The following is a 27,972-nucleotide window of genomic DNA, read 5'->3' as shown; positions in this document are numbered from 1 at the left end:
AACAGAGCATCTAAAAAACTCTTTATAATGAGTATTCTTAATATCCTCAGGCACCTAAAGGACAGACTAGCACCCATAAAATGTTCTGAAAAATAACTAGGGATTGAAAAAATGAAAATTATAATTATTGAGATTTTAAAAACTTAGAGATATGCTGAATATAAGACTAAATACAACTAAAGACTGATAGTCCTTTTTTTTTTTTTTTTTTTTTTTTTTTTTAGTTAAGACACTTGAGAGCTAAACTGTGTTTTAAAGTTTATGTCTCAGAGTTCCAGAGAGACCAAAGGGATTGGAGAAAAGGCAATGGTATCTGAAACAGATAATGGCTGAGAATATTTCAGAGCTGATGAATGACATGAGCCTACACAGAGTAAGAATCTTCTGCGTGTTAAAACAAACAAAACAGAACAACAAAAAAGCTCACATCCAGACAGATTATAGTAAAACTTCAGATTACCAGTATTATAAAGAAAATTAGAGGCCTGATGCATGAATTCGTGCACTAGTGGGGTCCAGCCAGCCCACCTGACCATCAGGGGTGGGTCAGCTGGGGCGAGGGGCTGTGGGTGAGGCCAGCTGGGGCAAGGGGCCACAGGCAGTTTGCTGGCCCCACTCCCGATCAGGGGAAGGGGGCTCACTTGGGGGTGGGGCTGGCTGGGGGAGGGGCCGCAGGCATTCTGGTCGTTCCACCGCCATTCAGTCAGTTTACATACTATCCTTTTATTATACAGGATCCTAAAAGTTACCAGCAAAATATGAGAAATTCAACAGAAAGGAAGGAGAATCAGATTGTTATTAGCAAATTGGTTACAAGATAATAAAGGAATAATATCTTCAAAGAATGAAGAGAAAACAACTTTTGCTAGACTTTAAATCCAGCCAAATTATCATTCAGTAGTGAGGGTGGCTAACAATTAGCCAAGAAAAAGAAACAAAAGGCATCCAAATTGTAAAGGAAGCAAAACTATATCTATTTACAGGTGATGTGAATGCATATAGAGAAAACCCTAGAGCTGATAAGCAAGTTCAACAAAACTACAAGACACAAGGGCAATATAAACAAAACAGCTGTATTTCTACTTACTAGCAATGAACAATCTGAAAATAAAGTTAAGAAAACAATTTCATTTATAATAGCATCAAAAAGAATAAAATGCTTAGAAATAAATCCAATCAGGAAATGCAAGATTTGTACACTGAAAATTACAAACATCACTGAAAAAAATTACAGGCCTAAATAAGTGGAAACACATCCTATGTTCATGGAATGGAAGACTTAATATTATTGAAATAGTGGTAATTTCCCAAACTGATCTACAGATTCCCTGAAATCCCTATAAAATTATAGCTTTTTTGCAGAACTTGACAAGTTGATCCTAAATCCATACAGAAATGCAAGACACAAAGAACATCCAAAACAATCTTCAAAGAGAACAAAACTGGAGGATACATACTTCCTGATTTCAAACTTATTACAAACCTTTCAAAGGAGTCTATTTTGCTATGTGTTAAAAGGTTCAGAGCTATTCATAAATTATCCATTACTCTCTCTAGCTACACAGAAATCCCTAATATCTGAAATTAGTGGCTCTGAAAAAGTTTCTCAGTCTAAACACTGTGCAAGAATTGATCAATAGATTCTGAAGGCTTTTACAGCAACTATCTAACCCAGCGGATTCTCAACCTGTGGGTCGCGACCCCTTTGGTGGTCGAACGACCCTTTCACAGGGGTCACCTAAGACCATCAGAAAACACATATATAATTACATATTGTTTTTGTGATTAATCACTATGCTTTAATTATGTTCAATTTGTAACAGTGAAATTGGGGGTCACCACACCATGAGGAACTGTATTAAAGGGTCGCGGCATTAGGAAGGTTGAGAACCACTGACCTAACCGGTATTCCTGCCACTCCTGGAGCTCCATTCCGCACCCATGTCTGTTCTCACTGCAGCGCTGGAATGCTCAGAGAAGTACAGCTGACAGCTCCTCTCACAGCTTCTCCACTCTTCACTGTTTCTCCTGTCCCCACTTAAATTTGGGGGAAATGACAAATGGACGCAGTCACTGAAAGCTAACGGATGCTGCTGTGAACTGTAAACTGAAAGCGACTTTGATGATGTATTAGAAGGGGTCTAGGGTATTTTTCATGTCAAAGATGGTGAACTCTTGGATCCACTAGGACTTTTTCATTTAACTTGCCCCAGTGCACCTACATCTGACTTGTTTCATTTAAGCTGACATGATCAAGTTCATTTTTGGAGATCCTTTCTTGGGGAAAAAATCACCTTATATTTGGGGTTGCTTCCCCTGGTATTTTTAAAAAGAAAAGAATATATAAAAGCTTGCGGCCATTTGTACTTATATTTATCCTATTTCCTTCCTTCCTTCATTGCTACTTATAACATTTAAGATCACAATAAATCGGGGGTGTAAGGCCCACGAGATCATTTGGTCTGGCCCTGCCGAGGCATTCGGGTGAGTTAGTTAAATGTTCGACCAAATACAGCAGGCTAATTTTTAAGTTGATAATTTTGTATGGCCCACGAATGATGTTATAAATACCCAAGTGGCCCTTGGCAAAAAAAGGGTTCCCCACCCCTGCAACAAATTAAAAATACAACTTTTTTCACTTTCATGACTCAGTGTCATCCGAACTCTTTACATGCATCTTTGTCATCACTGTCTTTATCATAACTAAAGGTTCTCTGAGTCACCACTCAGTTCTCCAGAGGATATCATGGTCATTTCCGTCCAAACAATGCCTCTGTATCTACTGCTCTCAGTGGAGAACTTACCACACGCTTCTCCCGTTATATGAAGGCAGCTGGCATTTTCATCTATAATCACTTAATGCATTTTTATTTTTAAAATTGAATTTAATCTTTTCTACACACATAATTAATAAGCTTGATCTAATGGGAATATAGGGAACACTGCACTCAATAATCTTAGAATCTTTTTAAACATACCGAGAATGTTTAGAAAAATTGTTCAGACACTTGGGCCGAAAAAGAAATCTCAGCTCTATCAGGATATTCAATAATATCCGAAAACATCAAATACCCCCTGACAGTCTTATGTGAATATTAGGGAAACAAGTGAAATCAATTAACTGAACAATCACTTAAAGAAGTAAGACGCTAAGTAACAGAGTTTGATCCTTCCATGTTTTCTCTATCTAAACATCACCTCTAAGTTGCCAGTATTTCCAAGCCACACATGTCCCATGAACGCCTTCCAAACTTATATGTGAGCATAAAACAAAAACAAACAAACAAACAAACAAACAAACAAACTCAACAGGTCCAAAATGGAGCTCTCATTCTACCCAAACTATAGATTTCTCCATCTCTATCCTTCTAGCCGTTGAGGCTAAACTGACTTCTCTTTTTCTCTAATATTCCACATCCAATCTGCCAGCAAGACTTTTATCCTTCCATTTTATACCAGTTTTATATTTTTAAGCTCTCAGAAGGGCTGAGCTCACACAGACAACATCAATCACAGCTTAACCAACTTCCCAAAATGAAGACGTTAAATATTCATCTCAAGAAACTCTATGGAGAAGCTCTTAACATGAATGTTTTTCTCCCTGGCCAGTGTGGCTCAGTGGTTGAGTGTCGGCCTATGAACCAGGAGGTCACAGTCTCCTGGTCAGGGCACATGCTTGGGTTGTGGGCTTGATCCCCAGTGTGGGGCATACAGGAGGCAGCAGATCGATGATTCGCTCTCATCATTGATGTTTCTATCTCTCTCTCCCTCTCCCTTCCTCTCTGAAATCAAATTTTTTTTTAAAAAAAATAATGTTTTTCTTGTGATAAACTGGACACTGGAAATAAGTGAAAGATAACAGTAGGGCTTACAGAGAATTAAACATGAGTTGGTGACAACTTGGAAGAAATGACCAAAGAGAATAAAGAAGTCATTTAAATTCCAAAAAGAATTCTGCTAAAAAAGTGAAAAACTAAGAAGGAAGATTATTCAATACAATTTAGCAGACTATTTCCTTGAATTCATGTTTGGAGCCAAGGTATTCAGTTTTATTCATAAGATGGTCCCATTAACATTATCCAAAAGGGAAAAAATAAGTAAGACAAAAGGGAAAGGTTACTTTACCAAAGGAGAAAATGCCTTATTTTGACCTCATCTTGAGCTCTAGGATATTTTTAAGTTGTAACATAAGAATTTTGCCCCAAAAGCTCATTTTGAAAAAATACAGTTTTTACAATGTGAATGACCTCTCTTTGATTGCCTTCCAATGCTTTAGTAAGATCAGCAAAGTCATATCAAATAAACAAGCAAGGTCCTATAAATTGGACCTTGAAAAAAAGGACTACATGAAAATCGCCAAATTTAATGTAATTCAACTAGAATTTACCACTGTGCTCCATGCTCTGGAAGCACCAGTCAGTAGAGATTAGTCCCACAAATACCCAGCATATGCCAGGCACTGAGAACACACAGTCCCAGGCCTTAAGAAGCTGATGTTGCAAAGGACATCTTCAGGATGTCCAGGTCCAATACGTACTTCACAAGTCCTTACAGGGGACAGCCTTTCCCGGGTGCCCAAATGACTGACAAACCAGCCAGAGCTAAAGGAACTTAGGGAAGGAAAGGAGGGATCCATATGAGTTAGCGGCTAGGTTTTGAAGGTTTTATGGATAGAACAGAATTTAAGCCTGGCTTGTGGATATACAAAAGGTGGAGTCTAAAAGAGGCAAGAAGGGCATTCAGGAAAAGGGGTAGTTGGGCTAGACATCATGAGTTAGCTCAGAGGGGCAGGAAGGGATAAAAAAGTTTTAAAGGGAAGAAAGGAGGTAGGTCTAACCAGCGCAGAGGCTTTGTACTACATAAATTCAGCAGCAGAAGATAAGATTCAAAAAGTAAGGTGGGCCGAAACCGGTTTGGCTCAGTGGATAGAGCGTCGGCCTGCGGACTGAAAGGTCCCGGGTTCGATTCCGGTCAAGGGCATGTACCTTGGTTGCGGGCATATCCCCAGTGGGAGATGTGCAAAAGGCAGCTGATCGATGTTTCTCTCTCATCGATGTTTCTAACTCTCTATCTCTCTCCCTTCCTCTCTGTAAAAAAGTCAATAAAATATATTTAAAAAAAAAAAAAAAAAAAAAAAAAAAAAAAAAGTAAGGTGGGTCTGGTTACACAGAGCCTTGAATTCCAGCAAGAGGAGTGCCTCCTTAATTCTACAGGCAGTGAAGTTTTGTAGAGTTTTGAACAGGGAAGTAATATGACAAAGGCAGCGATTCAAGAAGATTAATTTGGTAGAAATATGTAGACAGTTTTGATGTTTAAGAATAAAAGGACAAATTCAGTAGGTGGTAAACTCAGCTGGGCAATATGAAAACCTGTAAAGGTACTAAGAAATATTCAGATTATTCTTAATTGGAATCAGATCACAAGATACACATCCTATTAAGAAATTCCACTCAATGAATATAATTCTGAGGCTCAATGTCCACATAAAATTATATTATGGGTATACCCTAGGTTTGACTAGGGAATAAATAAAGCTAAAAAAATAAAGCAGATTTCTCCAGTAATAAGAATTATTACTTTTCAAAAATAAATTTTTAGTAATCATAATGAACTGGAGTACCATGACCTCCACTCCCTGATTTTTTCACTTTAAAAAAATAATTGAGATAAAATTGGTATATAACATTATATAAGTTTCAGGTGTACAACATTATAACTCAACGTCTGTATACACTATAAAGTGATCATCACCAAAAGTCTAGTTTCTATTCTTCACCATACAACTGACCCCCTTAACTCATTTCACCCTACCTCCAACCCTCTTCCCCTCTGGTAACTACCAATCTGTTCTTCGTATCTAGTTTATTTCTGTTTTGTTTGTTCATTTGTGGAGTTTTTTAAAGATCTCATTTATACATATAAAAGCCTAAGGGACCATCTGACCGTTTGATCATCTGACCAATAGCTATGACGCACACTGACCACCAGGGGGCAGACGCTCAACACAGGAGCTGCTGAGCTGCGGTGACCTGGCAGCTGCGGTTCTCGGGTGACACACCTGGAACCAGAGAGGAGGGAGCCTGATTCCGAGGTGCGTCACCTGAGAACCGCCCTCTTGCAATCCGGGGCCCTTTGGGAGATGTCAGAGTGCCGGTTTCGGCCTGATCCCCACAGGCCAGGCCGAGGGACCCCTCCGTGCACGAATCAGTGCACAGGACCTCTAGTATATAAATAAATAAAATCATATAGTACTGTTCTTTTTTCATCTGACTTATTTTACTTAGGATAATACTAATAAAATCCCAATAAAATATGGAGTTCAGCTAATTATAATATCAATACTGGTTTCCTTCGTAAAGAGTTAACAAGAGAACAGTGCACGGTATATGGAAACTCTCTGTCCTATCTGCACTATTTCTGTAAACCTAATAAAACTACTGTAAAATAAAAATATGATTTAAGCATTTTTTTAAATGGGCAAAAGATCTAAATAGACAATTATACCAAAGAAGATACATGAATGGCTTACATGTACATGAAGAGGTGCTAATCATTATTAGTTATTGGAGAAGTGCATATTAAAGCCACAATAAGATACCACTGTTCACTAACTAGGAAGGCTATAATTCAAAAGAATAACAATATGCCAAGTGCTAGTGAAAAGTGAAGAAACTGGAACTCTCGTGTATTGCTGGTGGGAATGTAATGTGGTAAAGCCACTTTCAAAGACAGTTTGGCAATTTCTTAAAAATTTAAACATACACTTACCCTATATGACCCAGCAATTCTAGTCCTAGGTATCCACCCGAAATAAATGAAAACATGTGTCCATACAAAGACGTGAATGTTCATAGCAGTGTTTTTCATAAAAGTAAAAAACTGAAATGAGCCAAATGTCCATCAACAGATGAGAGATAAATAAAACATGTCTATTTGTACAATGGGGTATTTTCATTATTGAAAAGGAATGAACTATTGATACTTGCTACAACATCGATAAGCCTCAAAAATATTATGCTAAAAGAAAGACCCAGGCCAAACAGGTTTGGCTCAGTGGATAGAGCGTTGGCCTGCGGACTCAAGGGTCCCGGGTTCGATTCCGGTCAAGGGCATGTACCTTGGTTGCAGGCACATCCTCACTGGGGGGCGTGCAGGAGGCAGTGATCGATGTTTCTCTCTCATCGATGTTTCTAACTCTCTATCCCTCTCCCTTCTTCCCTGTAGAAAATCAATAAAAAATACATATTTTAAAAAAAAGAAAGAAAGACCCAGAAGTAAAAGACTATATATTATATTATTCTGTTTATATAAAATTTCTAGAAAAGGCAAAACTATAGAAACAGGAAGTATACCTGAGGTGCCCTTTAAGGTCCAGGTAGAGAGATGGGACTGACTACAAATGGATGAGAGGGAATGCCTACAGATGATGGAAATGTTCTAACCTGAATGGTAGTGATGGTTGCAAAACTTTAGTAAATATGAATTTACTAAAAATTATTTAACTGTCACAGAGGATGAATCTTATGTAAATAATACCTCAAGAAACTGTTTAAAGAAAGAAAAGACAAATCTAAAACCACAATGAGATACTGCATCATACCCTATTAAATAAAAACAAAACAAAAATGCAACACCTCAAAGAGAGCAGTGTTATTTATAACGGCCAAAAGGTGGAAGTGACCCAAATGTCCATTGACAAAGGAATGGACAAACAAAATGTGGGCAATACAATGGAATCTTTCTCAGCCTTAAAAAGGAAGTAAATCCTGACACATGTTACAACATGGATGAACCTTTTGCTAAGTGAAATAAGACAGTCCTGTACGACAATCAAATATATATATGATTCTACTTATATGAGGTATCTAGAGTAGTCAAATTCAGAAAAACAGACAGTAGAATGGTGGTTATCAGGGGCTTGTGGTAAAAAGGAAGTGATGTTTAATGAATTTGTTGTTTCAAATTTGCAAGCTGAGAAAGTTCTGGAGATCTATTTCTCTACAATGTAAATATACTCAACGCTACTAAGCTGTATACCTGAAAATGGTTAAGATGATAAATTTTATGTTATGTGTATTTTACCACAATAAAACAAAGAAAGGAAAAATAAGGGATGGTATTTGAGCCATGCTAAATCTGAAGTTTAAAAACAGAATGCTTGCCCCAGCCAGTTTGGCTCAGTGGATGGAGTGTCGGCCTGCAGACCGAAGGGTCTTAGGTTTGATTCTGGTCACGTACCTTGGTTGTAGGCTCCTCCCCAGCCCGGGGCCTGGTCGGGGCTCGTGCGGAGGCAACCAATTGATGTGTTTCTCTCACACTGCTATTTCTCTCTGTCTTTCCCTTTCTCTTCCACTCTCCCTAAAAACCATTCGAAACATATCCTCGGTTGAGGATTAAAAAATAAAAAAAAATAAAAGCAGAGTGTTCTTAGGTAGTATAGTGGTAAACAGAGAGAAAAATCCCAAGGGGAGGGTGAAGTGGACCAAAGTCATGGCCACTTGTAAACAACTACCCTCTAGGACTAAGCCTTGACTTCTGCTGTATTAAATAATGCTGTTTCTCCTTACTGCATCAAAATCAATCATATGACATATGACATATGGAAGGCTGTTCAATGACACTAATCATAAGAGAAATTCAAATTAAAACCACAATGAGAGCCCTGGTTGGTGTGGCTCCGTTGGAGCGTCCTCCCATGCCCCACGCACCGGAAGGTCACAGAATTGATTCCCAGTCAGGGCACATGCCTGGGTTGTGGGTTCCATCCCAGACGGGGTGTGTGGTGGAGGGGGCGGGAGGGTGGCTGACCAATGTTTCTCTCTCTCTCTCCCTTCTTCCCTCTCTGAAATCAATTAAAAAGAAAACCAATGATACCACCGCACACCTGTCAGAATGGTTATCATCAATAAATCAACAAACAACAAGCATTGGCCAGGATGTGGCGGAAAGGGAACCCTCATGCACTGTTGGTGGGAATGCAGACTGGTACAGCCACTGTGGAAAGCAGTATGGAATCACCTCAAAAAATAAAAAATGGAACTGCCTTCTGACCCACTGACTCCAAAGAAATATATCCAAAAAAATCCGAAACACTAATTCAAAAGAATATATGCACCCCTATGATCATTGCAGCGTTATTTACAATGGCCAAGATTTAGAAGCAGCCCTCGTGTCCATCAGTAGGTGAGTGGAGAAAATTACACAATGGAATACTACTCAGCTGTAAGAAAAGAAGGGAATCTTACCTTTGGCAGCTGCATGGATGGACCTGGAGAGAATTGGGGTAAGTGAAACAGTCCAGTCAGAGAAAGACAAGTACCATATGATTTCACTTATATGTGGAACCTAATGAACAAAATAAACTGACCAAGTAGAGACAGAGTTGTGGATACAGAGGACAGGCTGACAGCTGTCAGAGGGGAGGGAGTTGGTGGCTGGGTAAACAGGGTGAAGGGATTCAGCGAAGAAAAAAAGACTCATGAGCACAGACAACAGTATGGTGATTGCCCGAGGGGGGAGGGAGTAGAGGGAGGTACAATGGGGGATAAATGGCGATTTAAGGAGACGACTTGTGGTGGTAAATACACAATACAATATGCAGATGGTGTACTGTAGAATTGTATATCTGAAACCTATATAATTTTATTAACCAATGTCACCCAATAAATTCAGAAAAAAAGAAATGTAATGGTGATTAACCGCTAATTAAATAAATGAGGTATAAGGACTATGTGGTTAGATAATTAGATCTTAAGCAACAGCAAATTGCTTGAAATTAGGTTAGCAGAGAGTCTATCAGAGACATCAAGAGCTGGAAGTTTTATAAACATGTTTTGACCCAAAGAAACAACTAATTTCTTTCAGAGACTTAGAAATAGAAAAAGTTGCTCGAGTGCTGATGAGAGCTGCATTGGTTTTGTCCGAGATTTATTTGACAAACCTTGTTTACTTACTATTCTCAACTCACCATGAAAATAACGCAACGAACTAATCAAGGAAATATGTCTGACATCTAGTGGAAGCTCTCGGTACTGTAGGTATGTGACTAATTCTCTGAGGAAACATAAGAGTGGGTGGGCGGGCTACATGACTGTTTATGACTGTATATAAATCACAATGAGTGTCACTCATTCATTCAATGTATTTTAGTGTCTACCATGCACCAGGCACTGTTCTAGGCACTGAGAATTCGGTGAAGAACAAGACAGAGTCCGAGCCTTTGTGAAATGATTTACTTTATCCCATGGAAAAGACTTCAAAAGTTTAGAATACAGTGTTTATGGCATCCTAACCTCTTAAAGCCATTTCAGACACATTATTCTTAACAATATCCTCAGATAATTAAGATAAGTTTTATTATCACCAGTTTCACAGAAAAGCAAACCAATGACTCTCGATATACGTATATCTGGATTTTTAATCTAGTTTTTCTCCTGTCATTTCACACTGTGTCCCTTCTATTTTTCAACCACCAAAATCACAATCATTCAATGTTCTCTCTCGATTGTAAAACTAACCACCGGGTGCCAACAACGGTTCCATTACTGTATGTTTCCCTAATAACAGCTTTTCAGCATGTTAGGAAACTGAGGTGCACAGGTTAGACGCTCTCTAGACTCTCTAGTCCCACACTCAATACACTATCTCACGAACGCTGTTTCCTGCTCTGCTATAGATTCACGACACTTATACGGCAAAGGTTGCTGCGAAGGTTAAGGAAAAGGTGAGCAAAGGCTCAAAACACTATGGGTGATCCATAAATATCACGAGCTCTTGAATCTCAAATTCATGAGGCTCTGAATAAATCTCTATGTCCAAAATGAAACGTAAGCAGTTAACACTACAATATACTTTACCCCTGAAGTTCAATTCCTTTGCCAATTTTTCATTTAGGTTTTAATTTTATTTCTGGGTGTGCAATAATGGTAAAACCTGAGGACACATTTGTAATACCTTAATAAAAAAAAATAAAATAAATAATGGTAAAACCTATGATTTTTTTTTTTTTTTATGTTACAACCTTTTCTCCATCTCCATTATCACCATGATCATCCAAGCCACTATCATCACTCACCTGACCAATGGGAAAAAAACCCACAAAACCCTGGCTGGCTCTTCTTTTTCAGCCTTGTCCCACTGCCTATTTCCACACAGTAGGCAATAAGTTTTCTTAAATACAAAATTCAACAGGTCCCTCTCCTATCTAAAACCCTTCAGTTTGGGATAATGTCCAAAATCTCAGGTGGCCTTCACCTAGCCTGCAGCCTTCCTGTGGCCCTGGGTCCTAGCTCTCCCTCTGCTGGGAGAGCTCCTCCCATTGCCCTCCACATGCCTAACGCCTATTCATCTTTTCAGCTTCACCCTAAATGTTATTCGTCACAAAAGCCTTTCTTAAACTGCCAATAAGATAAAAAAAAAAATTTAAAAAAGACCTAAGGTAAAGATTTCTTGTTAGAAAATTACACATAGAGGACAAATATGTGATTTATATGATTTCTCAGAGCTTCAAAGTGATTATCAATTGCTAAAAGGAAAGCAAAATTAAAACTGCAACAAAATCATCAGGAAAATAATGGAGCTGGGACAAATGGCTACCCATTTTGAAAAAAATAAACTTAGATCCTATCTCATATCTGACAACAATAAAAAAGGGGGGGAACGGAAATGAGAAATTTTTTATAGACAGATATTTTTATTACTTTGAGGTGAGAACATCATTTTAAATATGAAAGGGAAGCCACAAACTATGAAGAAGAAATTTTAACAAATTTGACCTTTAAATTAAAAATTTGAGTAAGAAAAATAAAGTTGAGACATTTACAAATTCAGATAAATTTTGCAGCATGTATTCTAATAATAATACTGGATGTAAACTGTAATTAAAAAATAAAAATTTTTTAAAAATCCAGCTTACAATTTTCAAGAAGCATACTTGAAAACCCAAGGACACAGAAGGGTTGAAAGTACAAGGATGGGAAAGTTATACCTGGCACATAACTAGCAAAAGATATTAAAAGACATTACTAGCAGATAAAATAAACTTGAGAACCAACAGAATTATCAGGAATAAAGAGAGTCACTACATTAAAATAAATTTTCCATTTCCTAGCGAAATGTATAATTTGGAAAAAGTAAATAAGGCTATAGAAGATTTGAATAATGTGTTTAACAAATCTGACTTCATAGATATATAATCAGTTATTTACTACAAATTCTGCACCCAACTAGCATAGAATAAATGCTATTTTCAAATTTACTTGGAACATGACAAAAACTAGATTATATGTTAGGTAATAAGTATGCATCAACAAATTTAAAATAACTAAATAATGTAGACCAAAATGAAATTAAACTAAAAATTAGTAACAAAAAGGGAACTGGAAAACCCCCACATATTTGGAAAATAAGAAAGTATACTTCTCAAAGAAGAAATCATAACAGATCTTAGAAAATATTTAGGACTAAACAAAAAATTATATACTAAACCTTGGGATACCAGTCAGGTAGTGCTTAAAGAAATTAATAGCCTCAAATGTGTATATTAGAAAATACAAGTTGAAATGAGTAAGCTACCATGTCTTTAAAGAAGTTAGAAAAGAGTAGCAAAAGAAACTCAAAGAAACTATAAAATAAATAATAAAGATGAAAGTAAATGAAATTTAAAGATATAATACATACAATAAGAAAATCATCAAAACCAAAAGTTGGTCCTCTGGAAGTCCAATAGATTAGACAAACCTATGGCAAGATTTTTCAAAGAATAAAAAAGATAAAGTGAAACCATATATACACGAAAGTAGGAATGTAAAAGGACATGAGCACACAATCTGTAAATAAAATATTACAAACTTTGTACCAATAACTTTGAAAATTTAGAATAAACTGACCAATTCCTACAAGTATAAAATGTTCCAAAGTGACTCAAAAAAAAATAAAAAATAATAAGTCTTATAATTATTTTTTAAAATTGGAATTACCCATTAAAAAGCTTCCCACAATGAAGGCTAAGGGGTAAATAACTCCAACCTTAAGCTCTTCTAAAAGATATAAACAGAGAGAATGCTCCTCAAATTTTTGAAGAAAGCAAACTTTGTCCTAAAAAACAAACAAACAAACAACAACAAAACCAAGGGAAATTACAGAACAACTGAACTCACAAACATAGGAAAAAGTTAAACAAAATATTAGCAAATGAAAGCAAGTAGTGTATTAAAAGGAGAGTCAATTTATATTTATTCCAGGGTTGTTTAAAAAACAACAACAATGTAATTCATTACATTAATAGAATAAAGAAACTCATATGATCATCTCAATTAATGCAAAAAATAATAAAATTTGAAATCTATTCATGACCAAAAAAAAAACCAAAAAAACACCAGTCTTAGTAAACTAGTAATAAAAGGAAACCTCTTTTACCTGATAAACAGTTTATGCAAAGACTACATCACATAACATACGAAATGAATGCTGAAAGCATTCTCTTTGGGATTAGCAATAACACAAGAATGCCTATTAAACTGCTTCTATTCAATACTGCACTGGAGGTTCTAGCCAGCATTCTAAGACCAAAAGGGGGGGAAAAAGTATGATTAATGCTTAAAAGTATAAGGAGGGGAAAGAGGAAACAAAGCTGTCACTATTTGCAGGTGATATAATTATTTAGAGAAAATCCAAAAGAATCTGAATACAAATTACTAGAACTAATGAGCAAGTAAAGCAAGATGACTACATAGCGGATTAAAATACAAAACCAATTTGCATTTCCATACACCAGAAACAAATAGTTAAGGCACATAGTTTCAAAAAAGGTGCCATTTGCACAACCATATACATTTGCCAAAACTCAGAGAATGGTACACTTAAAGTGGATGTATTTTATTGCATGTAAATTATATCTTTAAAAAACTATAGGAAAAGCATTATGCTAAGCGAAATAAGTCAGTTGGAGAAAGATAAGTATCACATGATCTCACTCATTTGTGGAATATAATGAACAACATAAACTGATGAACAAAAACAGATCCAGAGACAGAGAAACATCAATCAGACCATCAAACTTCAGAAGGAAGGCAGGGGAGGGTGTGGGGAAGGGGGAGAGATCAACCAAAGGTCTTGTATGCATGCATATAAACATAACTGATGGACACAGACACCAGGGGTGTGAGGGCAGTGGGGCGGGGGGGTGAGGGGGTGGAGAAGGACACATATGTATTACCTTAACCAATAAAGAAAATTAAAAGAACTGTAGGACAAAAGGTACCATTTGCAACAGCAACAAGTGTAAAGTATACAACAATTAATCTAACATATATAAGGTCTATCTGGAAAAAATTATAAAGTTTTATTGAACCCTAGCTGGTTTGGCTCAGTGGATAGAGTGTCGGCCCACAGACTGACAGGTCCCAGGTTTGATTCCAGTTGAGGGATTGTACCTCAGTTGCAGACTCAATCCCTGGACCTTGGAGGGCAATGAATTGGTGTGTCTCTCTCATATCGATGTTTTTTCTCTCTCTGTCTCTCCCACCTTCCACTCTCTCTAAAAACTCAATGGAAAAATATCATTGGGTGAGGATTAACAACAAAAAATAAAGGTTTATTGAAAGACATAAAGGGATATCCTATCTAATAAAAGAGAAACATGGTAATTGGCGTACGACTGCTACCCTTCCCATTGGCTAATCAGCGAGATATGCAAATTAACTGCCAGCCAAGATGGCAGCCGGCAGCCAGGCAGCTTGAAACTAACATGAGGCTTGCTTGCTTCAGTGACGGAGGACTCCAACGTTCCCCCACCTGCCTTGCTGGCCTCTAAGCCTGCAGTTTAAGAAACTTTGTAACAAATATAGAAGCTAAACAAAACCCCAGAAACCTGCTTTCAGCGAGCCGGGATCTCAGAGCTGGAGTTGATACAGAGTTTCGATTATAGAACCAAAACAAACCAGATACCTGCTTTCAGGAGCAGAGGCCTAAGAGCTGGAGCCTCAGAGCTAAAGCTGGCCCAGAATAAAAAGAAAAAAAAAAAAAGGAGCGGTTGGGAGCTTCCGTCACCTGCCAGCCTGAAAACAGCCCTCAGCCCCTCACCCAGACTGGCCAGGCACCCCAGTGGGGACCCCCACCCTGAAGGGTGTGTGACCAGCTGCAAACAGCCCTCAGCCCCTCACCCCGGCTGGCCAGGCATCCCAGTGGGGACCCCCACCCTGATCCAGGACACACTTCAGGGCAAACCAGCTGGCCCCCACACCTGCACCAGGCCTCTACCCTATATAGTAAAAGGGTAATATGCCTCCCAGCACCAGGATCAGCAGAGCTGCGAGGCCTCCCGGCACCGGGATCAGCGTGACAGGGGGCAGCACACAAACCCCCTGATCGCCCTGCGGCTCTGTGTGTGCCAGGGGGTGGGGCCACAACCTCCCTAACGGCCCTGCTCTGTTCGTGACAGGGGAAGGCGCCCCAACCTCCTGATCAGCCCTGCTCTGTGCCTGATATGGGGGAGCTCCCCAACCCCCTGATCGCCCTGCGGCTCTGTGTGTGACAGGGTACAGCGCCCCAACCCCCCGCCACCCACGGGCCCTGCTCTGTGTGTGACAGGGTAGAGCCATAACCTCCCCATCGGCCCTGCCTTGAGTGTGACAGTAGCGGCGCCCCAACCCCCTGATCTGCCCTGCTCTGTGTGTGACTGGGGGCGGTGCCCCAACTCCCCTATCGCCCCTACTCTGTGAGTGACAGGGGGGAGCTCCTCAACCCCCTGATGGGCCCTGCTCTGTGCGTGACAGGGGGGAGCTCCCCAACCCACTGATGGGCCCTGCTCTGTGCGTGACCGGGGGGAGCTCCCCAACCCCCTGATTGACCCTGCTCTGTGCGTGACAGGGTACGGAGCCCCAAACCCCCTGATGGGCCCTGCTCTGTGCATGACAGGGGGTGGCACCACAACCTCCCTATCGACCCTGCCTTGAGTGTGACAGGGGGCGGTGCCCCAACCCCCCAATCGGCCCTACCCTGAGCGTGACTGAGGGTGGCATCGAAACCTCCTGATCCGCCCTGCTCTGTGCATGACAGGGGGCGGCACCCCAACTCCCCAATCGGCCCTGCTCTGAGCCCGACCAGGGGCTGCACCTAGGGATTAGGCCTGCCCTCTGCCACCCGGGAGCAGGCCTAAGCCAGCAGGTTGTTATCTCCCGAGGGGTCCCAGACTGCGAGAGGGCACAGGCCGGGCTGAGAGACCCCCTTTTCCCCCCGCGTGCACAAATTTTTGTGCACCGGGCCTCTAGTCTATAATAATAAAATCATAATATGCTAATTAGACCAAATGACCTTCCGGACAAAGCTATGGGGGGGCGGGGAGCAAACCCTCTTGCACAAATTTCGTGCATCAGGCCTCTAGTATTTAAATAAATGGAAAGACATAACACATCCATAAAATGAAATATTTAATATTGTAAAGAGGTCAATTTCCCCAATTTGATCTTTAGATTTAATGATCAACATCCAACAAAATTTTGTGAAGAACTCAGTAAGCTGATTCTAAACTTTATATGAAAGAGCTAAGGACAGACACGACATTCTTTAAAAAAGATTACTTACTTCCTTATAGTAATTAAGATAGTGTGATACTGGCATAGGGATAGACAATTTCACCAAAGGAACCGAAGAAAGAGCCCAGACACCACACTATGTCTGTTTGGAAATGTAATTTATGAAAGTGGTGGCATTATAAGTCAGTGGGGAAACTAGGGATTATCCAATAAGTGGCTCTAGACGAGTTATTGTTCAAAAACAGAGAAAGAGAGAAAGAGAATTACATATTCTAATTACACTATACAGAAAAATCCACTTCAGATGAAATAAAGACATAAGTGGATAGGGACAGTCTCAAAACTTAAAAATGAAAAAAAAGAGAGAGAAAAAAACAACAGCCCTAACTGGTTTGGCTCAGTGGACAGAGCGTCGGTCTGCGGACTGAAAGGTCCCAGGTTTGATTCCCGTCAAGGGCATGTACCTTGGTTGTGGGGGTGTGCAGGAGGCAGCTGATTGATGTTTCTAACTCTCTATCCCTCTCCCTTCCTCTGTGTAAAAAATCAATGAAATATATTAAAAAACAAAAACAAAAACAAAAGAAACAGCAACACACTACAATGTTGGAACAGACAGGGACTTTTTTTAAATATAAAAAATACAATATAAAAAAATACTGACCAAAAAGGGGAAAATTTAACCCCAAAAATGGATTACAAGCAGTAAGTAAAGTTCATTGTGGAACACAGTGGTGGTGGGGGGGTGGGGAGGGCGCATTTTCCCCCCAGCAAGAAGAATAAAGCAATGGGAAACTGATGAAAAAACAAGTCGGAAAGTCGATGCAATGATAAAGTCAGCAGGCATGCTTTTGAGCGATCAGTGTTGTGTGAGAGAGAAGTTCCCACTGAACTCTGAAGAGAGAACAAGTGCACAGGGTCATGAAATTGGAACTACACAAAAGAACGTACAGAATCACAGCTCACTGTTTGACTCTGTAGTAAGTGGTATTAACTGTGAATGCTGTGATCTGGTTTTCAACTTTTAGATTTAACCCTTACTAAATCCCAGAAGGCTGACATAGAAGGGAACTGACATAGAAATAGCATCAGTTTTGACAATAAAAGTAAAGGCATAGATGACAGAGGTTAGGAGGCAAAAGGAGACGGGGGAAACAGAAACTATTAATTTTCTCTTTTTACAGAGAAGTCAAAAGAAGTTACAAGAAATAGAGGTTAAGACTATTATTTAAAATTACAAAGTTGACCAACTTAAAAAAAATGGTGATATAATTATGAAAAACTGGAGTGGGTTGATATATACAGTTATAAAGGTTGGTTCCTTATACCACAGAAGGGATTCAGTAATGTCCCAAACTGGTAAGTCAAGAAATGGTGCTCTACATGTATTATTTAGAGATATGGAGGTAACCACCAGTAGATCTAAAAGCCAAACAAAAGACAGTGAAGTGGGGGAGGATGTACTGCGCTTCATTTTAAGCTCTTCTGTATCACTGAATTTTCAAACCACATGTTTGTATTAGTCTACTATCAGGTAGGTGAAAGAAAATGAATGTCTACTCCGACAGAAAAACTTCTAATACCTGATAAAGACTCATGATCAAAAAGCCTACCAACTTTATCCAACCGAGTAAACTTAATATCATCATTCAATTCAGAACGAAGAGATCGTAATAGAGTCTGAATCTTATTCTTCTTTGTTTCTCCTCCTCCTTATTTGTACTAACATTTTTGGTCCCTTTAGCTTTCTAGCATGAATAATCAATTAAAAAATTATATATATATATATATATATATATATATATATATATATATATACACACACATATATATGTATGTGTATATATATATGACACTAGTTTCGTTTATAAAATATAGCCTTATGTTTCCTCATTTTCTCTCAACACAGAAAGAGGTAAATCAGATTTTCATTTCCATGTGGTCTAAAGTTAAACTAAGTTTTAAAACCTATGGACATTGCTGTTGTAGAGAAGAAATTATCTCAACCACTGATTTAAGGGAGGCGCACACCAAACGAAAGGCAACCTTGCTAACCCAGCACAGTAACTACCCTTCAACTACCCTCCAATCTTTCTGTTGGAGGCTGCTATGCGTCCCTTAGGCTTCAGGACTCAGGAGCTAGGTTTCCACGTAGACATTTGCGGCGATTTAAAGAGATGAAAGCCTGAAGTCTAAGTTCCCCAAAACCAGAAGGTTAAATGTTTATGTTAGGTGACATTTAGTTTTGATCCAAGAAAATTTAGCGAGGTCTCCAGTTCAGGCTCACCCACATCCATACCCAGGTCTGTACTTACACGATATTTGCAAGGTCAAGTGGTTTCTCAGGTTGCTCAGGAAAAACAGGATGCGGGGGTTCTCTGGTGGGTACACACCCCAAAGATTTACTAATTGCATGGCTCAGCTTCTTTGCAGGGGATTTCTGTGTCAAAGCAGAAAATAAGGAAATAAGGAATTAAAGAAATAAGGAACTAAACCTTCAAAGCATTTCAAAAGAAATGGAGACAAGAGCTATAGGAAAAAGCTTTTCAAATACAAACTAAGTTTCATTATAACCAACATCAATGGGTTCTGCAGAAAGGAATCCACAGTTGTCCCAGGGTCACCTGTGGTCCTTCACGTCTGTGCCTCCTTTCCCACCTCTACATGCAGTCATCCTACCAACTTCCTGTTCACTTTCCTTTCGAACGTCCCTATGTACCCTTTGCACACAGTCCCTCTTTTTGGTAAGATGTTAATTCCCTCACTGGAGTCAGAAATGTTTGTTGGGCTAAAATGCTGAGAGCTCATGGCTTTTTAATCTTAGCAAATTAGCTGACTAACCACATGCTAAAATGTGCCTATTTAGAGAATATTCCCAAAATAAATGTGAGGCAGAAAATTTGGTGTTAAGGGTCCGGCTATGAGTACAGACACAAAAATGAGTACCCTCACAGACAGGCAGTGCACATCAGACCTGTGACTACATTACGATATGCTGAGGGATGAAAATAAGTTGGCATACTAGTACTAATATATTTCTGTGGAACGTAGAACAATACTCGCCAAAGCCAAAAATGATCAAGTCTAAGATTTAACAGTAAATAGCACCAGGTAAGCAATATGCCACAATTAAGTTTTCATTACTTACAGGAGGCTTTTTACAGGATCCTGACTTTGTTGTCCACCCAATCCCCTGTAAATAACACTGTCGTCTGAAGTTTTCTTGGTAGGATATTAACTGCAGAGAAGTTTAAACACTTCATCCTACTGCCTCTGCAGTGCGCACCACCGTGACTGGGAAACAGAACTTGCTTGCAGCTGTGTACCACATCCACCACTCTCCATTTAACTTTCATAAGCTGCTTGCGTGTATTTTAACACAAAATAAGCAAAAATCTGTTTGCCTTTAAGCACAGTTAGGTGAAGTTGGTTAATACCTTGTTTAAAATAAAGATGGGATAATAACGATTTCTTCAGAAATTTCATATATTGACTCCAAATCACCTACCACTATCCCTTTCAACCCATTAAATTCTGGGGCAAGTCTAAATGTAATCTAATTTCCTGAAAACCATACAAAGGTAAACAAAGCAGAAATTCTGAAAACGGCCCCCATAATGTGACTGATTGCTCCTCCTCTATCCCATCACCTACACGGTCCCCAGACATGTCAGTCTTCTGCTTAAAATCTCTCAAGGATGACGATCACTTATAAAATAAGATCCAAATAAATGCCACCATAGTCCATAGCTTTCATGCCTGGCTCCTGCCTCTCTCCTCAGCCTCCCCCCACACCAGCATAAATGACAGGCTGCTCAGGTGAACCCAACACACCGTGTCCTCCTAGCTCCTGGCATCTAGGCACCTGTCCTTCTGAGGGCTGCCTTCCCGGCCTGTTTCTCTGTAAATGTTTGTCAGCTCTCAAGGCTGCTTGCAGGTGCCTCTTCCTCTGTGAAGACTTTCCTCACTGCTCCACACGTCAGCGCCCACCTCCCGAGCCACCCGTGTACCATGTACGGATTTCCACCGGTGCACTTCCCATGTCCTAGTGCACTTTTTAACTTACGTGCCTATCACTGTTAGACTGGTGCTCTTGAAGGGTAGGATCTACATTTTATTCATTTGTGTATTTCTAGAACCTGCTCTATAACAAAATACATTATTTGAACAAATTATTTGCCTCGATGAATTTTTCCTGAGCAAAACACATATGCTTTATTTTTTGAGTTATGATACAAGTAGGAGACAATCAGAGGACACCAGAGAATATCTAAATTCGCCTTTACAACTAAACACAACATCTGTAAGCCATGTATTAATTTCATGACTTTGTGCTCTGTCTGGGAACCACCTGGGCCATTATTCATGCAGACTGTGAGATGGATTAGCATATAGACTGCTTTAGCTGCATCCTGAGTAATAACAGCCATGAAATCACAGGTTCCATACATATATTTTACAATAAACATTAAAATAACTACATGACTGTTAAAATAAAAAATGTTTCCTTTTGCCCCACCTCATACTCTCCAGCAGTATGCTTGTGTGCTTTTGAAAATACTGCTTTAAGTCAAGGTTTAAGATTAGACCCAATTTCAAGTCTCAAAAATATAGATAGAAAGGTAAAAATCAATACAGCAAAGTCAATTCTAAATTATTAGAGTATATTAAGAAAGGCTTGATATGTAGGTAAGGAAAAAATTAGAAATATTTATTGGAATTAGGATATTAACTGTGGGCTAGCACCAAAACAAAAAGGGTGTTACCCTGAAAACGTCAAAGATGCGCATTCAATTAGGTTGTCTAAATCTATATATATAAAAGCCTAAACGACTGTTACGACTGGTCGACCAAACCACCGTTCGCTATGACGCACACTGACTACCAGGGGAAGACGCTCAACACAGGAGCTGCCCCCTGGTGATCAGTGCGCTCCCACAGCCAACCTCCGTGGTCCCTCCCCTCAGCGGCCCCGATTGGCCCCGACTGCCGGCCACAGTGAAGGACTGCACCGTGCACGAATTCGTGCACCGGACCTCTAGTAGGTAAATAAATTATTTCCTTACAAAGATCTCAAAGACTGGATTCTGATACAGACCTGAAGTGAATTTCATGGTGGAGTCTGGTTAAGAGGCTTAAGAGTAACAAAGCCTGTAGCCAGGTTCGAAAACTGCTGCGATGGCAAGGCAGGGCATCACCTCATCTGCTCCTTGGTCCCTAGGACAACACCCACACTTGGTAGCCAGTCACTGAATATTTATGGCTCTGAAGGAGGGAGTGAGGGAGGAGGAAAACAGCCAGGCCGAGACACTGGTGTCTCCCACACCTCATTACGCTACTCTGCCTCCTCCTCACTCCGACTCTAAAACTGATATATGAAGAAGCCTTACCCTAGGAAATTAAATCTCCTCCAAACACTTTTAGGCAATGATTTTCAACTTTTGTGCATTTTCAATACCCTAATCTACTTCACCTAGTTTCAAAACAATTCCTACCATCTCTTAAATTTTTAAACTATCTATTTTTACAATTAAAAATATATCAGAGTGTATAAAACATACATGTACAGTTTTAAAAGTTATAAAACATATATTCATCTACCCACTATTCTTCCTGAGAAATAGAACATTACAGTCAGTTTGAAGCCTCGCTATGGGTCCTTACCTAAGGGCCCACACCCACTGCCGGCTCCTCTCCTGATAATCAGTGTCCTGGATTTTGTACGAATCGTTTCCTTCATTTTATTCTTTTAGCAATTATGCGTAAATAATATGGTTCATTTACTACGTTTAAAACCTATATAGGCTTACATTTTTTTTCCCTGCAACTTGCTTCTTTCACTCAGAATTATGCTACAATTCATCCATACTGACATATGTAACTGTAATTCATTCATTTATCTTCACTGTTTGATTGTCCTTCATTACTTAATTACATCCTAATTTATATATTCATTCCACTGCCAATGGACATTTGGGTAGTTTCCATTTTTTCCCTAATTTATAATGCTGCTATGAACTTTCTTACCCATGACTCCTGGTGGCCATATGTAAGAATTTCCTAACAGTGGAATTACTGGGTCATGAGTTATGCACATTCGGTTCCACCAGGCACTGCCAACTTGCGTTCACGAAGCAGCTGCAGTGCCTTCCGCTCCCCTCAGCGGCGGGAGCGACGTCCCGCCTCTCCACACTCTGGCCAGTCCTTGTTACTAGCATTGTCAGACATTTTACTATTTGCCAATCTGGTGGGTGATAAATACTATGTGGTTTTACTTTGTAATTCCTTGATGACTAAAAGACTGAGAAACTTTTCCTGTGTTTATGGGCCATTTGTGTTTCTTCGTCTGTGAAATTCCTGTTCTTGTCTTTGGCACCGTCTCACTGGGCTGCCGTTTTCTTACTGATCTATTGGCTCTTTTATGGTTTTTGTATGTTAACTCAATTTAAGTTATGACTTGCAAACAACTACTTGAAGGCTTGTTTTTCACTTTATTTGTCCTTTATTAAGTCATCTTTAAATATAACATCAGTCCCAATTTATTAATCTTTTCCTTTATATAGGGCAGTGATGGCGAACCTTTTGAGCTTGGCGTGTCAGCATTTTGAAAAACCCTAACTTAACTCTGGTGCCGTGTCACATATAGAAATTTTTTCATATTTGCAACCAGAGTAAAACAAAGACTTATATTTTTGATATTTATATTATATATTTAAATGCCATTTAACAAAGAAAAAATCAACCAAAAAAATGAGTTTGCGTGTCACCTCTGACACGTGTCATAGATTCGCCATCACTGATATAGGGTGTCCCCCAAAAATGTATACACACTTTAACAGTTGATAACTCAGTTAATTTTCACTCGTTTTCAGATATAACTGATTTGAAATAATGGGGGAAGCCAGACTAAGCTTTGAACAAAGTATCCTAAAGTACCACTAGACTTTTTTTTTATGGAGATACATAAAAGATAACGTTTATGGTACAAAACCAGCAACAGTCAACAAATTGAGGGCACACACATACCAAACAAAATGATTCTTGATGTTGGCGATTCCACTACTTCACATTATCAGCAGTGTCTGGACCAGAACAGTCATCAGTTTGAAAACAAGCATTGACAAAAAAGCTATTCATTTCTGTAGATTCTTTTATTTTTATTTTTTTAAAATATATTTTTATTGATTTTTTTACAGAGAAGAAGGGAGAGGGATAGAGAGTTAGAAACATCGATGAGAGAGAAACATTGATCAGCTGCCTCCTGCACACCCCCCACTGGGGATATGCCTGCAACCAAGGTACATGCCCTTGACCGGAATCGAACCTGGGACCCTTCAGTCCACAGGCCGACGCTCTATCCACTGAGCCAAACCGGTTAGGGCTCTGTAGATTCTTTTAAATTTTGAAAATGAACTGTATGTTACTAATGACTTTATAATCAAAGTGTGTATGCATTTTGGGGGTACACCCTGGATTTTGTACTTTTGTATCTCAAGAAATATTTCCCCCTCTAAGATTAGAAAGATAGTGTTCCACATTGTCTTCTAAAGTTTTATAGCTTTTACATTTCATATTTAAGTTTCAATCTACTTAGAAATGCTTTATTTTATAGATAGGAGGAAAGAACCCAACTTTATTCCACACGGATAATCAATTGTCTCAAGGTCATTAAATAACTATGCCATTATTTTCCAACTACATACTCTATTTCTATCCCTGTGCCAATGTCAGATGATTTAGTTTTATTTTTTTCATTTTAATTTCCCTTTTTTGGGCAACTATAGTCTTTAAGTTGACTCTTCCCTCTGAAATGGAAGTAATGTTTATTAAGAAATTACTGTCAGGCCCTGGCCGATGCTGGTCAGCAGTTAGAGCATCAGCTGGCGCACTGAAGTATTGTGGGCTCGATTCTCAGTCAAGAGCACATGTCTGGGTTGCCGGTTTAATCCCTCACCTCATCAGGATGCATTTGGGAGGCAACCAATTGATGTCTCTCTCACATCCATGTTTCTCTGTCTCTCTTCCCCTCCCTCCCTCATCCTTCTCTCTCTCTCCAAAAAAAAAAAAAAAAAAGGAAAAAATATCCTTGGGTGGGGATTAACCAAAAAAAAAAAAAAAGAAAGAAAGAAAGAAAGAAATTAGTGTCAGGCACCCGGCTCATTTAACCCTCCAATAGTCTTATAAATAAGATGTTAACAGTCTCAATTCTACGCGTGTGAAAACTAACGCTCATATAAATAGGCCCATGCCACTCTTCTCATGGTACAACAGACCCTCAACAGGGAAAACTGCTCAGAGTAAGAACCAGAGGCCACACAGAAGTTGGGAGAGACAGCCTGAGACAGTGAGACATTCTTGCAGGGAGTCAGAAATAGACGAGGGACACCGAGGACCACAATGGGAGTCATAGGGGAAACTGGGCTGAGCTGGGTGTGGGGACAGGGTTTCCAACTGAGGGGCAGACTCCGAGGTGGAGGGCGGGAGGTGACTCATGCTGTAACCGCTGCCCTGTGTTCCTGTGCCAGGGCTGAAACTGTTTTCCTCACATTGCCGTGGACCAGGCACTGAGACACTCCGAAAAAGAAAGTTTTTTTGAGCTCAGATGACTGTATTTTCAATCAGCCTCGAGCCAATTCCTTGCAAAGCACAGTCTTCAGCCGAGGGAACATGCTGACAGGCCCTGACACTTGGGAGCACAACAGCCAAATGGAAAAAGCTCAGGATGGTGCCTCGGAGGCCATTCCTATCATGTTCACTTCAAACCACTCTCTCTGAGTACATCACCCTGAGCATCAAGCCACCTCTGAGGGGATCCAGGTAGAAACATAAGCCTATGAAGTCCTCAGACAAGTCAGGAACCTCCTCGAGCTATTTTAATATGAACACTGACCACAATATTAATCAGCATCTGTACCCTCATCCTGTAACTTAAAATCCTATAGCTCGAAGCATGCCTCAACTATGTTCATGTCATAGTTGGTTAGTACTTTAGTTGCATCTTATTTTAAGCCCACCAAAATTAGTGATTATTTTATACATGATGCTTATTTAAACTTATTCACATTTACCAATTCCACTGTGTGCCATTTCTTCTTGTATCCCACTTCTTCCTCATTGCTTCAATTAATTCTCCCCAAAGTATATCCTTTATTAGTTCCTTCAGCAATGGTCTATTGGTAGCAAACCCATTGAGACTTTTTCTGAAACTATATCTTTATTTCTCCTTTGCTCTTGAACAGATTAGCTAGGTACAGAATTCTAGGTTGATCTTTTCATTTTATTCTTCAAACCCTTTAATCATCTTTCACATTTTCCATTTTCCCTCTATCTGTGTTCAATATTCTCCACCCCAGTTAATTTCTTCAGATCTATTTTCCATTCCTTAATTTTTGCTGTAGCTGTCTCTAATTTGCTATTTAACACCTTGTCCGAGCTTAACCTTAGTATTTTTATTTCTCAAAGTTCAATTTGGTCCTTTCTTCATATTGGCTTGTTCCTTTTTTTTAAATGTCACTCTTCTAAACTTAATTCTATTCCATATTGCACTGTATAGCCAGCATTAACAAGACAAAAAGGGGGAAACGTATGATTAATATCTAAAAGTACAAGGAGTGGGAGGGAGGAAACAAAGAAAGCTATCACTATTTTCAGGCGACATAATTATTACAGAAAATCCAAAAGAATCTGAGTACAAATTACCAGGATTAATGAGCAAGTTAAAGAAGATGACTATATAGTGGATTAAAATGCAGAAATAATTTGCATTTCCATACACCAGCAACAAACTGTTAAGATACATATTTCAAAAAAAAAAAAATAGCATTTGCATGACTATATACATTTGCCTAAACTCATTGAATTACATACTTAAAGTGGGTGCATTTTATTGCATGTAAGTTATATCTCAAAGAAACTATAGGAGAAAGGCACCATTTGCAACAGCAACAACAATGTAAAATACATATACGAGACCTTTCTGTAAAAATTATAAAGCTGCACTGAAAGCCTGGAGGCAGTAGCCGAATCTTAGAGGCTCCACAGACGTTGGAAAGGGGAAAACAACAGCTTCAAAGGCACAGAAGTAAGAAGATGGGGTGAAACAAGCAACTGCAAATAGTTCAATATTGTCGTAGCGCTGCCTGTGAGTGAAAGACAGAAATGAAAATCCCAGACCAAAGGTGTGACTGTAAAAGCTTTCAAAACATCCTCCACAGGAGCGAACGTCAGCGTGTTATCAATCACCTCGGGCTTAGAAGCTGCTTCTAGCATCCACGGAGCAGACAGCTCTCCGGCTCCCATGCAGTCACAGCCTGCATAGCAGGACAGAATGAGGGACAAGTGGGACCCATACGTCAGGGGTTGGCAAACTAAGGGTCTCATCAGCTACAACAAAAGGTGCAGAGCCCACAAGCGCCATGGGAGTACATTCACGGGCAGCCAGAGGCCCAGAAGAGGCTGGAGCTGAGGGCGAGCAGGAGGGTTGGAAAGTCAAGACCTGCCATGAGCTGCTTTGCACAGCAGCTCTCTGCGCGGCCTGGAACGTAACAGGCACTAGACATGTTTACTGAGGGAATGCCAGGGCAGAAAGCTCTCTGCCTGGGGTGGACTGACCACTGTCTGACTACCCCTGGGTACACAGTAACTCCAATGCCTGTTACAAATGCTGCCACAGGCCAAGACAGGAACAGAGCCAGCACTCGGTGTCACCCATGACACAGACACACCAGCCAGGAACCAAAGACCACCGCCATGATTACCTAGCACTGCTCTGAAAAGGGGTTTCCCAAACTTCTCTGAAGATAAAAAAAAAAAAAATTCCTGCAGGGCTTGTTTAAAAAACAAAACCAAACAAAGCAGATTCTTTTGCCTCAACCCAGACCTACTAAGTTATAATTCCCAGGAGAAGAGCTTGGTACTTTACATATTTAAGAAGCGGCCAGATGACTCTTTTCAGGCAATTTCTGGAAGCACTTCTCTAAAAGTTCTTGCCAACCAAAGAGGTTTTAAAAAAAAAAAAGGTATAAAGACTAGAAAATGACTAAGTTGTTTCCTATAGACAATGCAGTTATCTATCTGGAAGTTCCAAAAAAACCAATTGAAAATTTATTAGAACAATGTACTGCAGAAAAGCCAGTGAAATTTCCAGCTAGAAATGTCCGTAAGACCACTGAACACAGGCGTCTCCACCTAGAGAGGAAGCCTGGGCTGGAATTTAAAATGGCAGAGATTTATTGGTGTCCAGGGGGTCATCGCCAACCTGGAACTGCGTGAAAGCATTCCGAGAGGGGGCCCTACACGACAAGAAGCGAGCCCGGGAGAGAATGCGGGAGCGTAACATCTGCTTTATCGCAGGTAATCAAAAGGTTTAATGAATAAACAACACAGGAACGTTTCATAATTGGACACTTTGTAGTCACTAAGTGGAGATAAAACTTAATGAGTA

General features: G+C 39.6%; 1 protein-coding gene across 7 annotated transcripts in view; it reads right to left on the bottom strand.

Moving 5' to 3' along the window:
- DTNB (dystrobrevin beta) overlaps positions 1–27,972 on the bottom strand; it is a 160,798-nt gene that overhangs the window by 71,794 nt on the left and 61,032 nt on the right. For all 7 annotated transcript variants that reach the window (XM_081101374.1, XM_081101373.1, XM_081101372.1 and 4 more), the window contains one exon: positions 18,845–18,969. In XM_081101374.1, the coding sequence (XP_080957500.1) occupies positions 18,845–18,969 (125 nt within the window). The remainder of the gene's footprint in view (positions 1–18,844; positions 18,970–27,972) is intronic.

Source organism: Myotis nattereri (assembly GCF_964212035.1).
Source record: "Myotis nattereri genome assembly, chromosome: 10".
NCBI classification, from domain to species: domain Eukaryota; kingdom Metazoa; phylum Chordata; class Mammalia; order Chiroptera; family Vespertilionidae; genus Myotis; species Myotis nattereri.
The sequence above is the reverse complement of the archived record's forward strand: the minus strand, read 5'-3'. Positions and strand labels throughout refer to the sequence as shown.